Here is an 18,022-nt window from a genome sequence, read left to right as displayed (position 1 = left end):
TTACGTATATTTATTTGTATATATTTCGGAAATTAACGTTATACAGAATGCCAGTTGAAGTTAATATTTTGGCAAGATGATAACAAAGATATGGAGAGAAGGAAGGCATAGGTAAATAAATGATTATCGAGACTTCCCTGGTGGTGCAGTGGTTAAGAATCTGCCTGCCAATGCAGGGGACACGGGTTTGAGCCCTGGTCTGGGAAGATCCCACATGCCGCGGAGCAGCTGAGCCCGTGTGCCACAACTACTGAGCCTGCGCTCTAGAGCCTGCGAGCCGCAGCTACTGAGCCCACGTGCCACAACTACTGAAGCCTGTGCGCCTAGAGCCTGTGCTCCGCAACAAGAGAAGCCACTGCAATGAGAAGCCCGCACACTGCAATGAAAGAGTAGCCCCCGCTCGCCACAACTAGAGAAAGCCCGCGCACGGCAACGAAGACCCAACACAGCCAAAAAATAAATAAATAAATAAAAATGATCAACTGTGGTGGTTGTCTCATTAAGGAAAAAACCAGTTTAACATGGATTAAAGTTTAGTTACAGTTTTCCTTCTCTTGAGTCCTGTTCACTTTTTATTTTGAGGTATTTTTAGGAAGCAGAAAAGAGAATAATGTGCTTATTATGAACCTACCAACCAACTTTGTCCTCCCTTATTGTGACATACATATTTGCTTCAGATTCTTTTAGTGCTGTGTGCATCCCTTCCCAACTCCATTGCTTTCCTGGTTTCCTCATAGGTGAATTGCTGTCTTAACTTTAGTGTGTGGTTATTTTTTTCCATTCGTGTATTTATACTTTTGTTACATATGTATGTATTTAGAGCATTGTTTTTGCATTTTAAAAAATGGTGTTTTACATATGTGTCCTTCTACAGATTGCTTTTTCGCTCAATATCAAGTTTTTGTGATCTGTCCATGTTGATATGTGGATTCACTCATTAACTTTTAGCTATTGAGTAGAATCCCATTCCATGACTATGCTGAAATTTACCCATTGTTCTTTTGACTTTTTGCATTTCATTTGCACCTTCCCCCACCTTTTTTAAGGTTTAGCTTGTTCTCTTTTTGATGTAATTCACATGCCATATATAACTTACCGCTTTAAAAGGTGTACAATTCAGTGGTTTTTAGTATATTCACAAATTTATGCAACTATAACTATTATTTGATTCCAGGACATTTTTATCACTCCAAAAAGAAACCCCGTACCCATTAGCAGTCCCTGTATTTCCCCCCACTAATCCTCTGGCAACCACCAAGCTACTTCCTGTCTCTGTGGATTTGTCTATTCTGTATTTTTCATATAAATGGCATCCTATAATATGTGACCTTTTGTGTCTTTCACTTTTGTAATATTTCATTTAGTATGGAGTTGGCCAGAAAGTTCCTTTGTTCGAACTAATACAATGTCTCAAGGTTCGTCCACATTGCAGCATGAATCAGCACTTCATTCCTCTTTATGGCTAAATGATAAATATCCCATTGTATGGATATACTACATTTATTTATCCATTTATCAGACATTTGGGTTGCTTCCACTTTTTGGCAGTTATGAATAATGCTGTATAAACATTCATGTACAAGTTTTGTATTGACATGTTTTCTGTTCTCGTGGGTATATATCTAGGAATGGAATTGCTTGGTTACATGGTAACTGTTCAGCAATTTGAGGAACTGTTGAACTGTTTTACAATGCAGCTGCACCATTTGACATTTCTACTGATAATGTACAAAGATTACAATTTCTCCACATTTTTGCTTGTTATCTTTTTCATTATAGTCATTCTGGTCAATGTGAAATATGTCATGGTAGTTTTTAATGAATTAATTTTTAATTAAAAAATTATTTCATTTATTTTTATTTTTGGCTGTGTTGGGTCTTTGCTGCTGCGTGTGGGCTTTCTCTAGTTGCGGTGAGCAGGGGCTACTCTTTGTCGCAGTGCATGGGCTTCTCATTGCGGTGGCTTCTCTTTTTGCAGAGAACGGGTTCTAGGCACGTGGGCTTCAGTAGTTGGGGCACATGGGCTCTAGAGCACAGGCTCAGTAGTTGTGGTGCATGGGCTGTGGCGCACGGGCTTTGTTACTCCACAGCATGTGGGATCTTCCCTCACCAGGGCTCGAACCCATGTCCCCTGCGTAGGCAGGCGGATTCTTAACCACTGCACCACCAGGGAAGTCCTCTCATGGTATTTTTGATTTGCATTTCCCTAGTGACTATTGATGTTGAGCATCTTTTCATGTACTAATTGGCTCTTTGTGTATCTTTTGGAGAAATGTATTCAGATCCTTTGCCAATTATTTAATTGGGCTGTCTTTTTTTTTTTTTTGTGAATGGTGTTTTAAAAATTTATTTATTTTGATTTATTTTGCTTTTGGCTGCGTTGGGTCTTTGTTGCTGTGCGCGGGCTTTCTCTAGTTGTGGCGAGCAGGGGCTACTCTTCCTTGTGGTGCACGGGCTTCTCACTGTGGTGGCTTCTCTTGTTGCCGAGCACGGGCTCTAGGTGCGCAGGCTTCAGTAGTTGCAGCAAGTGGGCTCAGTAGTTGTGGCTCACGGGCTCCAGAGCGCAGGCTCAGTAGTTGTGGCACATGGGCTTAGTTGCTCCACAGCATGTGGGATCTTCCCAGACCAGGGCTCAAACCTGTGTCCCCTGCATTGGTAGGCGAATTCTTAACCACTGCGCCGCCAGGGAAGCCCTGGGTTGTCTTTTTATTGTTTTAAGAGTTCTTTATGGGCTTCCCTGGTGGCGCAGTGGTTGAGAATCTGCCTGCCAATGCAGGGGACACAGGTTCGAGCCCTGGTCTGGGAAGATCCCACATGCCGCGGAGCAACTAGGCCCATGAGCCACAACTGCTGAGCCTGCGCGTCTGGAGCCTGTGCTCCGCAACAAGAGAGGCCACGATAGTGAGAGGCCTGCGCACCACAATGAAGAGTGGCCCCCGCTTGCCGCAACTAGAGGAAGCCCTCGCACAGAAACGAAGACCCAACACAGCCAAATAAATAAATAAATAAATAAATAATAATTAAAGGTGCTAATAATTAAAAAAAAAAGAGTTCTTTATATATTCTGGATACTAGAACCTTATGAGTTACATGATTTGCAAACATTTTCTCCCATTCTATGGGTTGTCTCTTTGCTTTCTTCAGAGTACCTTTTTTTTTTAAACACGATTTTTTTATTTTTATTTTTTTAAATTAATTAATTTATTTATATTTTTGGCTGTGTTGGGTCTTCGTTTCTGTGCGAGGACTTTCTCCAGTTGCAGCAAGCGGGGGCCACTCTTCATCGTGGTGCGCGGGCCTCTCACTATCGCGGCCTCTCGTTGCTGAGCACAGGCTCCAGACGCGCAGGCTCAGTAGTTGTGGCTCACGGGCCCATTTGCTCCGCGGCATGTGGGATCTTCCCAGACCAGGGCTCGAACCCGTGTCCCCTGCATTGGCAGGCAGACTCTCAACCACTGCGCCACCAGGGAAGCCCCAGAGTACCTTTTTACGCACAAAAATTTTAATACTAATTCTAATTTACCTGTTTTTTCTTTGGTTGCTTGTGATTTATTTAGGGTGCCATAGTGAAGAAACTATTGCCTAGTCTAAGGTCATGAAGATTTACACTTGTGTTTTATTCTAAGTGTTTTATAAAAGTTTTAGGTCTTACATTTAGGTCTTTGATCCATTTTGAATTAATTTTTGTATGTGGTGTGAGGGTCCAGCTTTATTCATTGTATGTGGATGTCCAGTTGTTCTCAGCACCATTTGTAGAAAAGACTATTCATTCCCCCAGTGAATTGTCTTGACATCCTTATCCAAAATCATTTAGCATAAATGTACGGCCTTATTTCTGGACTCCCAGTTATATTCTAATTAATCTATGCCTATCCTTATGCCAGTACCACAGTCTTGGTTGTTGTAGCTTTGAAAAATGCTTTGAAATCTGGAAGTGTGAATACTCTTTTTTTTTTTTTTTTTTTAAGTGTGAGTACTCTTAAATTTATTCTTTTTCAAATTATTTTGGCTATTCTGGGTTGCTTACATGTCCATATGAATTTTAGGATTAGTTTGCTAATTTTTGTGAAAAAGACAGTTGGAATTTTGGTAGGGGTTGCATTGAATCTGTTGATCAATTTAGGCAGTACTGCCATCTTAACAATATTAAATCTTCCAATCTGTGAACATAGTTTTTCCATTTACGTAAGTCTTCTTTAATTTCTTTTTTTTTTAATTTTATTTTATTAAAAATTATTTTTATTTTTATTTTTGGTGGTGTTGGGTCTTCGTTTGCTGCACGTGGGCTTTCTCTACTTGTGGCGAGAGGGGGCTACTCATTGTGGTGACTTCTCTTGTTGTGGAGCACGGGCTCTAGGTGTGCGGGCTTCAGTAGTTGTGGCGTGAGGGCTCTAGAGCGCAGGCTCAGTAGTTGCGGCGCACGGGCTTAGCTGCTCCGCGGCATGTAGGATCTTCCCCGACCAGGGCTTGAACCTGTGTCCCCTGCATTGGCAGGCCGATTCTTAACCACTGTGCCACCAGGGAAGCCCCGTGATTTTTGATGATAGTTCTATTCTTTTAAATTTTTCATTGTCTAAATGCCAGTTTTTGCCATTGTGGTTAATGTTTTTAGGATGTTAGTGGCATGGGAATCATTTCTTGTTCAGAAGCCAATAGAAATTTATACAAATATGTAAATGAAATTTAACTTGTAAATTTGAAAAAATGAGTTTCAGATGCTGTTTTGGTGATTTCTGTGTTTGGTTAGATTGAACTTGAGAGATTTTATTCCTTTTCACCCAGTATCAAGAGAATGTACAAGAAAATAAGATTTGCTGTTGTTACCATTATTTTTAGAGCTTGTTGCTGTTTTAGCTCTATAGGGTATACGTTAGAATTCAGTTAGCTGTGTTTTATAGAACAACAATTTATCAAATCCTAATTAGGTAAAGAGTATAATTTTGTATGTGATATTTGCTGGTGCTAATAGTGCCAATGCAGCAATAACTTCATTGATTTCCACTGGTGAGATGTTATTAGACTTGCAAGTAAATGGCTCTTTTAGTGCTTCATTTCTCTTTGAGTAGTTCATTATAAAGAACAATCAAAGAATTTTAAATCACATTATTCTGTTTTTGAGTTAGGTGGGTCTTTTTCTAAATCAGTTTCTAATTTTTACACATTCATTTTCAATTCAGAGTTTTAAAAGTTTGAAGGTAGAAAAGATTTGATACTTAGCCTATTAATTGCCCTCATACAACTCAGAAGAACTACAACTAGGGGGTCACATATGATAAAATCTCTTGTGGTCCTGGGTCCGTACGTAAGAAATTTATAAGAAAGAATTGTGAGGAACAGAAATGTGTTGCTGTGTGTGTGTGTGTGTGTGTGTGTGTGTGTGTGTGTGTGTGTGTGTGTTTTGTCACTGTCCAAAAATTAAGGCTCTGAGGCCTAACCTTGGGCTTTACTTCCTGTGTGAGAATCCAGTCACCCCACTCCCTGACTCTGAGTTCTTAATACTCCTGCTATTCCCATAGCTACACAGTCTGTTCTGGTCTGGTCCAGGTAAGGCTGCAGAGGATCTGTGAGCCTCTACAGGTATTATATTTTAAAATTTTTATATCTAAAATTATTTGGAATTATATCTGTAAATGACATCTAATAATTTTTTTCTTTAAAAAGAATATTAAATACAGCATTAAAAAAAAAATCTCAGGCAAAACTTTGTCTCCCCTTTCCATCCTTTTCTTCCAACCCTGTTTCCCAGAGGCAAACACTTCGAATTATTTCTTCTTAGTAGCAACTTTTTTGCTCACTGATTGCCTCCAGCACCTTGATTAGTGCCTGTTTTTGGTGCCTAATACAGTTGACCCTTGACCAATGCAGGGGTTAGGGACACCAACCCCCTGCACAGTTGAAAATCTTCATAAAACTTTTGACTCCCCTCAAAACTTAACTGATAGCCTACTGTTGACTGGAAGCCTTATGCGTAACATAAACAGTTGATTAACACATATTTTATATGTCATACAGAATATATACTGTATTCTTAAAGTAAGCCAGAGAAAAGAAAATGTTAGGAAAATCACAAGGAAGAGAAAATACACTTACAGTACTATGCTGTATTTATTGATACCATAAGTTTGTTATCTGATTATAAGATGAATCGTCTGTCAGTACCTACATCAGTATTGTCTTATACACTACAAAACACTGTAGATGTTATGTGTGTTACTAATACTAGACATCAAAAAGGAAAAAAAAATGTGAAAAAGAAGTTCATGTTTATTTACAGGTATAGTGATCCATGCATTGATAATGAAGAATCAGCAATATGATTTTTTTAAAAATAAATTTTATTTATTTATTTATTTATTTTTGGCTGTGTTGGGTCTTTGTTGTTGCACACGGGCGTTCTCTAGTTGCGGTGAGTGGGGGCTACTCTGCGTTGCGGTGCGCAGGCTTCTCATTGTGGTGGCTACTCTTGTTGTGGAGCACGGGCTCTAGGCGCGCGGGCTTCAGTAGTTGTGGCACGTGGGCTCAGTAGTGTGGCTCGCAGGCTCTAGAGCACAGGCTCAGTAGTTGTGGCACACGGGCTCAGTTGCTCTGCGGCATGTGGGATCTTCTAGGACCAGGGCTCGAACCCGTGTCCCCTGCATTGGCACGCGGATTCTTAACCACTGTGCCACCAATGAAGCCCAGCCAATATGATTCTTTATGGTAGCCTAGTGTAATTGATATGATTGCTTCACAGTAGCCTAGCCTATATGGTAATGAATGAATCATTTAAAAATTTTTATGGCATAGAGTGTTACAGTTATATTCATAATACACTATTGGAAACATTGATACAATTTTAAAAAAACCCACCTACCTGTGATAATATGCTGATAAGCAGTTTTTCCAGTTACTAGAGAGAGAGGCAATATAATATAGTGAATGGTAATTAATTCTTTGAAAGGAAAGTTATGAAACAGTAAGAAAGGTAACACAGTAGTTTTTATTAAATATCATTCACCTTATGCCTATATAAGGATAGACTAGTATCCACATGTTTTATGAATTCATGACATACCTTTTTTTTTTTAATAAACATTTAAGTGAAAAATCCCTTTTTTTAAAAACTTATTTATTTATTTTTGGCTGCGTTGGGTCTTCGTTGCTGCGCGTGGGCTTTCTCTAGTTGTGGCAAGCGGGGGCTACTCTTTCTTGCGGTGCGCGGGCTTCTCATTGTGGAGGCTTCTCTTGTTGCAGAGCATGGGCTTTAGGCACGCGGGCTTGAGTAGTTGTAGCTCACGTGCACTAGAGCACAGGCTCAGTAGTTGTGGTGCACAGGCTTAGTTGCTCCGCGGCATGTGGGATCTTCCCGGACCAGAGATTGAACCCGTGTCCCCTGCATTGGCAGGTGGATTCTTAACCACTGTGCCACCAGGGAAGTCCCAACATACCTTTTCCTTAATTCTTTTGATATTTGTAAGCTACATGGTTCATCTGTGAATTTTCTGTCTTTTTTTTTTTTTTTTTGGCCGCATAGCATGTGGGATCTCAGTTCCCTGACCAGAGTTCGAACCCGCGCCCCCTCCATTGGAAGCGCAGAGTCTTAACTACTGGACTGGCAGGGAAGTCCGCATTTGTGAATTTTTTCAAATTGTTGCAAACCTCCAAAAAATTTTCCAGTGTACTGTATTTATTGAAAAAAATACACATATAAGTGGACCCGTGCAGTTCAAACTCACATTGTTCAAGGGTGAACTGTAAATCTTGGTTGAATGAATGCAAGAAGTTTGTCCTTACTCTCTTTTCAGACTTGATAGTTTACTATGCAATTCTAGGTTGAATGCCATTTTTCCTCTTGGATGGCATTGCTGTGCTGTCTTAGCACACAGTGTTGCTGTTCATCTGTGATTCCACTCGGATTCTGGTTTCTTTGCTTGTGCCTACACTTTTTTCCTGTAAATGGTTGCAATCTTCTCATGCTGTCACTTAAAAAAAAAGTTAAGTATGACAGGAATTCAATCGGGACACTCAGTCTCACTGGACACTTAGTAAGGGGAAATTTTCTTGAATCATCTCTTTGATAGGTCTTCCCTCATGCCCCCCCACCCCCAAACAAACAAACAAAGAGGTAAAAGAATCTGTTTTCTCTATTCTTTCTGGAACTTTTGTTAGTGGGATGTTGGACCTCATGCATTCTTCTTTAATATTTTAATCTTTTGGTTTTCAGTTATCTCTTTGTTTTAATTTCTAGGAGATTTCATTAGCATTATCCTCTAATCCTTCTATTAGTTTTTTATTTGTGTTATCAAATTTGAAATGTGTTGTACTATTTGTTTCTGATTGTACTCTTTTTAACTGGAGTGTTCTGGGATTAAGTTATTGTGTTATAGATAGACTCTCAACCCCTTCCTCCTGCTTTTTTGCTCTCACCCTACTTTCTTTCTCATAACACTTGGTAGCTTCAAGGGATAAGTCAGTACACGCCCTGTGCCCGCCTTCTCCGTGGCATCCCTCTCTGTATGCACATAGATTGTCACTTCCTTCTCTTGACTACGTGTGTACTTTTCCTTTTTTTTTTAATCTACTTTCCATCTTTTTTTGTTGTTGTTGAAAATCTTTCTTCCATTGTTGCTTCATTTTTTATTATCATTGAAATGTTAATACATTTTCATTGATATTTTGGTGTAGTTTCATGGGGGAAGAGGAGATAGATGCGTATGTTCCATCTGCCATCTTAAAATTGGAGTTCTTCCTTTGAGGCCTGGCTAACTTAATTTTATGGTTGTAATTCAAATGACAAGTTAAATGTGTAAAATTTAAAATCAATTCGTTTGAAAAAAATATTGAATGAAAGGCTGATTCAATCTATCTTAATAACCAAATAGGTAATGTACTTTGTAATAATGCATTTTTTGAATTTTATTTGTGTAGAAGAAATTGAGGAAGAATCAGAAACAACAATTGAGGCTGACCTGACCGATAAACAGAAACATCAGTTGAAACATAGGGAGCTCTTTTTGTCACGCCAGTACGAATCTCTGCCTGCAACACATATCAGGTAAGAACTTTTTAGAATTTGATCTGAAGTACTCAGTAATATTGTGACAATTGGGAAAAACAAACAAACAAACTAAAACAACCTTTTTGAGGCATTTTCCAAACTCTCCCCAACAATCTTGCTCAAATTAGTTCACTAAAGGCTTCATTATGTAATCTTATCTTGGAAATTTATAGTGTATATTAGCATTTTAAAGCCCTGCAAATTTTCTGCAGTAAAGTAACCATGTTAGCTTTGTTTTAATCCAGACTTTTCCAATTTATTTAAGTATGTATTAGCATCTTGCAGAACAGTGTCCAGCAGATAGCATTTTGGGAAATGCTGGTCTTCTCCAGATTCCTAGAAAATAATATAGTCATTGGAGTCCAAGAACTAGAACCCAAGATCTGGTTCCCAGGCACTTGTCTCTTGACCTTGTAGGATACAAGGCTTTTGATTGATTGATTGATTTTTGAGGTCCTCTGGGATGAAAACTTTATATTCTTTATTACTCACTCACTTGCATCTGATCTGTGCAATGATGGGATGTAAAAGTGAAATCCAGTCCCTGGTTTGTAGCTTTGGGAGAATGGTGGTGGTCTTTTTGATCCGGTAGTGGTAAGATTTAAGCATAGATACAATTGAGCTCTTTCTGAGTGCTGTCTGTAATAGGTGCATGTTGGAGGTATAACAAAATGTTTGAACTCAAAAACTTCAGAAGGAGTTGGCATTTACTCAGCCTTCGAGAGATTGGGGGGCATGTTTCAGGTAAAGGGAACAGGTAAGCATGGGTGTGTGCAGGGAACAGCCTGTGTCCAGGATGCAGTGTTTTTGTCCCCTGACGTTAAAGGAATTCCTTCAACTGTTGTTCACAATCTCTACTTCTTTTATTCAACTCTTCACTAGTTATTATTGTCTTAAAAACTGTTTATATGTGGAAATAAAACGTATTAACTGTTTATTTAAAAAAAATTGGCCCCTCTTCTTTAGCTCTGAATGTCGGTATTGTATCTAAGTCTGTCTTTTTTGGGCTCAGACATGTTTGGAGACTTCCTGAAGCTCCAGTTTGGTCTTTGTAACACAAACACACATGCCCCAACTCCCCAGACCTTTGTGTATTCTTATACTTCTCTTTTCAGAAATGGACACAGAGATCTTCTAAGGCAGGAAGTGTATCACAAAGATACCAGAATCCCCTTTCTCCAAATCTTTTCAGAGATAACTTGATCCTCCTCAGTAGTTAACATCATATCATTGCTTTATTTAGGTTTTTTAGGGGACACTGTGTTTATTTTGTATTTATTTTTTGTTTCAGAATTGCCTTTAGTGGTATAAAATTGAAAGTAAATGTCCATTAGTAGGGAATTGGTTAAATGAATTATGATACGACAGCTACAACAGAATATTAGATTTCTGTTGTTATAGAAAAATTCTATTGTATATTGATAACTAGAAAATAATCAAATTCAAGAAAGTATGTAAAAATGGGGACACTGTGTTTAGATTGGCTAGAGTTAGTATGTTCTGTGTGACTTAGGTCCTGTGTTAGAAAAGATAATCAGGCCAGATAATGTGGGAATAGTATTCAACCTAAAAATAGGGGTATTTCAAGAAATAGGAAAGTAAGTTAATTTTTGCTCAAAGAGATGAAACATGCAAACATATTTTGTAATTGTTTTAAAGATATAGGTAACTAATAAATGCTGAAGAGCCATATGCATTTATCATTTAATTGGAAGAAGCTAGAATATAAGGATTCATTTTAAGCTCAAGAAGTTATGTGGCCAGTCATAAGACTCTTGCCAGAACAAGAATCTGACAAATGGTTTTAAAAATGTATCCAAAACACGCAAGTATATTTTTAATTTACCCTCCTGATAGCTTGGAATCTGTTTATAAGTAATGTTGGTTTCCTTTAACAGATTGCTTGGAATGGAAAAACTAGTCAAGTATTTTTCATGTGTCATAAGGACTGAGAGAGTATATTGAAATGTAATTATCAAGACACCCCTTTGTTGAACATAGAAATAACATAGAATATACGATCATTCAGTCATGTTGAACACATTTCCTGAGTATATTCTCAATTAGGGAGCTTGCTAACTGCTTGATAAATAAGACAGGGTTCCCCAGCTTGTAAACTTAAGGAGTTTACCTGGTGGCAATTCTTTTGAATTATGAGGAAGAGATATAGACATTTGAAGCATTTGTTTTCTTAACTTTTTTGTTCTCCAAGTTAAGAGGGAGTAGTGTGGAGCCATATTTTCTCATTTATGGCTCTCATTTTCAAACAGCTGAATGGATTTAGGGGCAGTCTCCAGCCAAAGCACAAAGCTGTGCTAACCAGCCCTCATGCTGATGTAGCACAAGTGCACGTTGGCGTGATCTTGACATTTTGCTAACGTTGAAGTCATGCCCTATTTATCTGTGCTTTAACAGGAGAAAATTACTGAAGTCCCATTATTCTTCGGCAGCAAAGAGGGGTAATTTGATGAATACTGGCTTTTTATTCTTAGGGGCATTTTTAATTAATTAATTAATTAATTAATTTATTTAATTTATGGCTGTGTTGGGTCTTCGTTTCTGTGTGAGGGCTTTCTCTAGTTGCGGCAAGTGGGGGCCACTCTTCATCGCGGTGCGCGGGCCTCTCACTGTCGCGGCCTCTCCCATTGCGGAGCACAGGCTCCAGACGCGCAGGCTCAGTAATTGTGGCTCACGGACCTAGTTGCTCCGCGGCATGTGGGATCTTCCCAGACCAGGGCTCGAACCCGTGTCCCCTGCATTGGCAGGCAGATTCTCAACCACTGCGCCACCAGGGAAGCCCTTAGGGGCATTATTAAGTGCCCAGAATTTCCTTGGTGCTGTATGGAACAGAGGAGAAAACCTGACTGAGGCATTCCTGAGGTCCTTTGTAGTTTGTGAGCTATACTACTAACTGGGTGCTACAAGCTTCCCGAAGTGGCAGGGAGGCAACTCTTCCTTCCTTCTGATTTCATTGGAAGAGAATGAACAGGACCAGGACTTTTCTGGGCAGAGTTAGTGATTGACCTCTCTCTTGAGGATTTGTTTGTATCTGTCTTGTTAGGATAGATAGGATTTGAACACGAGAATTCCTTTGGAACACTTTTTGGGGTGAAGGGAAGAGACATCATGCTTCTTGCACAGTGCCTTAGGTCATTAATAATAGATTATATGCTGCGTGGGATATAAAGGACTATAAAATTTATTGTTATGCCAGCTGCTAGACCTGTCACTGTGTGTGTGTGTGTGTGTGTGTGTGTGTGTGTGTCTATAGAACACTGTGTTCAGTTATATAGAGCCCATGTTTATTGAACTTGGCTTTTAAAAATTCTAACATTTATTGAAACTTTATGATAGGTGTTATTTCAGTTGCTTTACATGTATTTTATTTGATCTTCCCAATGACTTTGTAATGTAGGTCCTGTTATTATCCTCCTTTTACAGATGAGGAAACTGAAACACAAAAAGGTTAAATAACTTTTCAGTCTCACAGCTTTTATTTTTATTTTTTTAATTTTTTTTAAAGAAATTCACGTTCTTTTATTTATTTATTTATTTATTTATTTATGACTGTGTTGAGTCTTCGTTTCTGTGCGAGGGCTTTCTCTAGTTGCGGCAAGTGGGGACCACTCTTCATCGCGGTGCGCGGGCCTCTCACCATCGCGGCCTCTCTTGTTGCAGAGCACAGGCTCCAGACGCACAGGCTCAGTAATTGTGGCTCACGGGCCCAGTTGCTCCGTGGCATGTGGGATCTTCCTAGACCAGGGCTCAAACCCGTGTCCCCTGCATTGGCAGGCAGATTCTCAACCACTGCGCCACCAGGGAAGCCCAAGTCTCACAGCTTTTAAATGGCAGATTCAAATCTTGAACTCAGATCACGTGGCTGCAAATATACAATATTATGATATATACATGACTCTAAGTGTTAAAAAGCATCAGAGACAGAAAGACAGCTATTTAGAAGCTTGTTGAATAGATAGGCTCTTTGATTTTCTATTTTTTTCACATAATTTTTCTATTTACTCAAGTCAAATGGGGAGAACTAAATTAAAAACTGAGTTAAGCATACAATCTATACTATTTTACAGTGTTAGAGATATAAATAGCGCCTGGGAACTGCCTACTTGATTGGGTGCTTAAGTTTATGGATGTGTCTTATATATGGTCCAATGCCATTTTTCCTTCATCTTGAACACACGAAGCTTGGCTTTTTAAAAGCTGCTAGTTACAGCATTGTATGTGTAGTGATTAATACCTCTTCCCTGCCTCTGGTGTAGCTAGTTAGTCATATTTAAACAGAGCCCATCTTTTCCTGCTTGCCAGCCTTGGGATCTGGATTACAGCCTTGGAAGTTATGCTTCATTGTGTCTTTTTTTTTGTTTTTTTTAAATTTTTATTTATTATTTATTTATTATGTTTATTTTTGGCTGTGTTGGGTCTTCGTTTTTGTGTGAGGGCTTTCTCCAGTTGCGGCGAGTGGGGGCCACTCTTCATCGCGGTGCGCGGGCCTGTCACTATCACGGCCTCTCTTGTTGCGGAGCAGAGGCTCCAGACGCTCAGGCTCAGTAGTTGTGGCTCACGGGCCCAGTTGCTCCGCGGCATGTGGGATCTTCCCAGACCAGGGCTCGAACCCGTGTCCCCTGCATTGGCAGGCAGATTCTCAACCACTGCGCCACCAGGGAAGCCCTTCATTGTGTCTTAAAAGCATTTCCTTAGGTACCTCTTGATTAGTGGCCTCAATGTGTCCTATAGTAAGGGCTTTTGGACTGGATGATTTGATCTCCAAGTCTTGTTACAAGGAGTGAGTGGTGATAGAGAAACCATTATATCCATGTCGTTAGACCTGGCCCTTGCTCAGAGCATCACTGGTGAGTGTCCTGTCTACCTCATTATTTCACCTCAACAAAGTCCAAAGAAACTCTTCCAGAACCTAAATTTAGTGTCAGTAGTAGAATAGGTCTTGAAGACATAGGTGCACATAGTGTTCAAGCAGTCTCTTAATGGCAGTATGCTTCAGAGAAAGCCTTACGTTCTTTTCCTCTTAAACAGTTTTTAGGTTAAGATTCCAGAGTATGATCATCATCATCACCATAATCGCCATTATTGCTTCATAGAAGACTGGCTGCAACCACAGTTTGTCGTGAACTTTTCTTGGTTTAAGTGATGCCATGTTGCTTCTACATTGTCTCCTGCCCTCCAAAATGAAGAGCTTTCTTAATTCCGTTGAAAAAGTATCTTTAGTGGCTGTTAGAAATCTTGGGTTTTATGTATAATTTCATAGGTTCTTCATATGTATAATTTTTAGGTTCTTCAAGTCAGACATCATCTTAGAGTGTGAGATTCTAGAAGCTCCTTAGTATGTCCTGTTTCTCCTTTTTCCTGCCTGCTGTGGAGCACAGGTACTCAATGGCCAGTTAGACTTTGAAGCTTGCATAGTTTCCATTTTTTAAATTTTTGTTTGTTAAGGAAATAAAAGTCATCAACAGATAGAATAATCTCCTCTCAATTACTGCTGACCCTAAATGAAGTTTTAGATTGTGTGCCTTTCTCTTTTCATGAAAATTAAAGATTGATACATGGAATCACAGGTTGCTTAGGACTCTGAGGGAGAGTGACTCAGAGTCAACATCAAGTGTTCACATGGAGGGCTAAGCAGAGGATAGGAAATCTGTTTTGTGTACATATTATTTGTCACCAAACAAAATGAATTTATAAACCATATATAGCAACCATGAGAAAGGGAGAAATGGAAAAGTTTCTAGCCAACAGGAGGTATTTGGGGGATGGAATACTGAAGTTCTTGTCTTAACACTCAGTGTTGATGAGGGTGGGGAAATAGATAACTCTTCTATATTCGAATGTTAATATAATCAGAGAAATCAAACTTTAACGTGTGAATATCCTTTGACCCAGCAATTCCACTTTTTTGATTTTATCTAACAGAGGTTCTCATGTAAGTGTGTAGAAATATATATACTGATATGTTTATTGCAGAATTGTTTTGTTTTATTTATTTAGTTAAAGATCTTTTTGCAAATAAATGAGGTCATTTTCATTCATAAATATGAGTCAGCATCACAAATGTAAGTAGGAACTTGGTATTTGATAGATTTCAGGATTGCACTACTATCAGAAAATGCAAGCAACTTTCATATTTATGCTTTTCTATATTTCTACTTTGTCTGAAATGAAAACACATTAGATATATAATGGAAAAAGTATTATTTAAATGTTTGTACATTTGGGGGCTTCCCTGGTGGCTCAGTGGTTGAGAATCTGCCTGCCAATGCAGGGGACACGGGTTCGAGCCCTGGTCTAGGAAGATCCCACATGCCGCGGAGCAACTGGGCCCGTGAGCCACAACTACTGAGCCTGCGCGTCTGGAGCCTGTGCTCCACAACAAGAGAGGCCGCGATAGTGAGAGGCCCGCGCACCGCGATGAAGAGTGGCCCCCGCTTGCCGCAACTAGAGAAAGCCCTCGCACAGAAACGAAGACCCAACACAGCCAAAAATAAATAAATAAAATAAATAAATAAACTCCAGTCTCTAACAAAAAAAAAAAAAAGTTTGTACATTTGGACATTAGAGAGGGAAAATGCTGTTTTGCATCCATTTTAATCCCCTGCCTTGCGTGACAACCTGGCTGGTTTTGATGAAGACAGAATAGATGGGAATCTACTAAAAACTAAAGTCCTCTTTATTCTTCCTTCCCCAGTAGTAGTAAAGTACAATAGAAACATTAGCTACTGTTACCATTTGATAGCAGACCTGTTTCTAATTTAGGGGTACATTTTCCAAATGTTTTTGTTGCAAAATGCTGTTTCCTTCAAGAATTATTCTGTTGGTTTATATTCCCACCACAGTATATTATGAATATGCCCATTTTGCTGTTTCCTCAACATCACTGCATATTAAAATTTAAAAGTAAACTTTTATTGTTTATTTTATGATAATGGAAGAATTATAATTTATTGTTGAAATGGGAAAAACACACAAAAAAGACACACACACCCCTGTAATCCCTTCACCCAGCAGCACTGACATTTTGGTGTATCTTCAGTGCATTTTCATTCCTAATCTTATGTGCATTCTTTGGATTTGGGCTGCACATTGTTGGAGTTTACTCAGAATGGCAGAGGAGCTACATTCCTTGTGTGCAGCTTCCTCCCGTTAAGCAGTGCTTATTCTTCAGTGCTGCTATTGTCATCTTTGCTCTTTCTAGGTTGGTTGGTTTGTTTTTAAATATGTGAGAAATTTGGTAGGAAAATGAATGATGGAACAGCAGGAGGAGGGGAGGAGGACAGTTAAATAAAGGCTGGAAAAATTCCGGTCTTGAGACATTAATAGACATGCCTGATAGGTTTGATATATATGAAGGAGCAGAATGAATCTAGAGTAAGAATACTTTGGGGAACTCCCTGGCAGTCCAGTGGTTAGGACTCGATGCTTTCACTGCGGGGGGACGGGGTGGGGGAGGGGGACGGCACAGGACTTAAGATCCCGCAAGCTGCAAAAAACAAACAAACAAACCAAAAACCAAAAAAAGAATACTTTGTTACTCAGAAAGAGTGCTCATTCAAAAACCAATCCAAGTGTCACGATCTTATAATGGGCAGAGATTTCTTAATTAAGATCATGAAGATATTCTTCTATGTTTTCTTGAAGTTTCCACCTTTTATATTTAGGTCTGTTTTATACATATGGTGTGAAGAGAGGTCAGTTAGAAAATTAAGTTTAAAAAGGTACTATTTACAGTATCATCAAACAATATCAAACACCTAGGAATAAATCTAAAGAAAGACGTCTAGGGCTTCACTGGTGGCACAGTGGTTAAGAATCCGCCTGCGAACACAGGGGACATGGGTTCGAGCCCTGGTCCGGGAAGATCCCATATGCCACGGAGCAACTTAGCCCATGCGCCACAACTACTGAGCCTGCGCTCTAGAGCCCATGAGCCACAGCTACTGAGCCCACGTACCACAGCTACTGAAGCCCACATGCCTAGAGCCCGTGCTCCGCAACAAGAGAAGCCACCTCAGTGAGAAGCTCTCACGCCGCAACAAAGCCCCAACGCAGCCAAAAATAAGATAAAAATAAATTTAAAAAAATAAAAGATGTCTAAAAAAAGGGAAAGATGTGTAAAAACTCCACACAGAAATTACAGAGTATTGCTAAAGGAATTAAAGATTAAGTAAATAAATGACAATAAGTCTGTTTTTCCCAAATTGATCCAAAGATTCAATGTAATTCCAAAGAAAAGCTTAGCAGAGTTGTGTGTGTCTGTTTATGTGTATGTGTGTATAAATTGAGAAGCTGAGTCCAAAATCTCTGGGAATCGAAAGGACCAAGAACATTTCAAAACATGTTTCGTGTACTTCTGGATGTCCCCATAGACCCATTCAAGAGGGCCTTTGTGAGATCAAAACTATTCTCATAACAACAGTAAGATGTTATTTGCCTTTTCTCCGTGTTGATTTTGCAAAAGCAAAATCATGTGCAAAAGCAAAATCATGTGCAAAAGCAATGGTGGGTAAACTGCTGGCACCAAGTCAGCAGGAATCACGGCAGTGTCACCAAACTGTGCTATAGTCATCACTGTATTGTATGCATTTGCAATTAAAAAGAAAAGAAAAGGGCTTCCCGGTGGCGCAGTGGTTGAGAATCTGCCTGCCAGTGCAGGGGACACGGGTTCGAGCCCTGGTCTGGGAAGATCCCACATGCCGCGGAGCAACTAGGCCTGTGAGCCACAACTACTGAGCCTGCATGTCTGGAGCCTGTGCTCTGCAACAAGAGAGGCCCGCAAATCGCGATGAAGAGTGGCCCCCGCTTGCCGCAACTAGAGAAAGCCCTCGCACAGAAACAAAGACCCAACACAGCCAAAAATAAAATAATAAATAAATAATAAATTAATTTAAAAAAAAAAAGAAAAGAAAAAAAAGACAAGTTCCACTTAAGAATGTTCTTGGCAAAACAGTACTATTAATTAAT

General features: G+C 39.5%; 1 protein-coding gene across 5 annotated transcripts in view; it reads left to right on the top strand.

The window, feature by feature from the left end:
* The window catches only part of MTA3 (metastasis associated 1 family member 3), a 162,931-nt gene that overhangs the window by 41,738 nt on the left and 103,171 nt on the right, over window positions 1-18,022 (top strand). For all 5 annotated transcript variants that reach the window (XR_009009946.1, XM_057558457.1, XM_057558455.1 and 2 more), the window contains exon 4: window positions 8,908-9,034. Coding sequence is in view for 4 of the 5 variants with exons in the window: in XM_057558457.1 (XP_057414440.1) it covers window positions 8,908-9,034 (127 nt within the window). In the remaining variant the exon portion in view is untranslated. The remainder of the gene's footprint in view (window positions 1-8,907; window positions 9,035-18,022) is intronic.

This window comes from Balaenoptera acutorostrata, chromosome 12 (genome assembly GCF_949987535.1).
Source record: "Balaenoptera acutorostrata chromosome 12, mBalAcu1.1, whole genome shotgun sequence".
NCBI classification, from domain to species: domain Eukaryota; kingdom Metazoa; phylum Chordata; class Mammalia; order Artiodactyla; family Balaenopteridae; genus Balaenoptera; species Balaenoptera acutorostrata.
The sequence above is the reverse complement of the archived record's forward strand: the minus strand, read 5'-3'. Positions and strand labels throughout refer to the sequence as shown.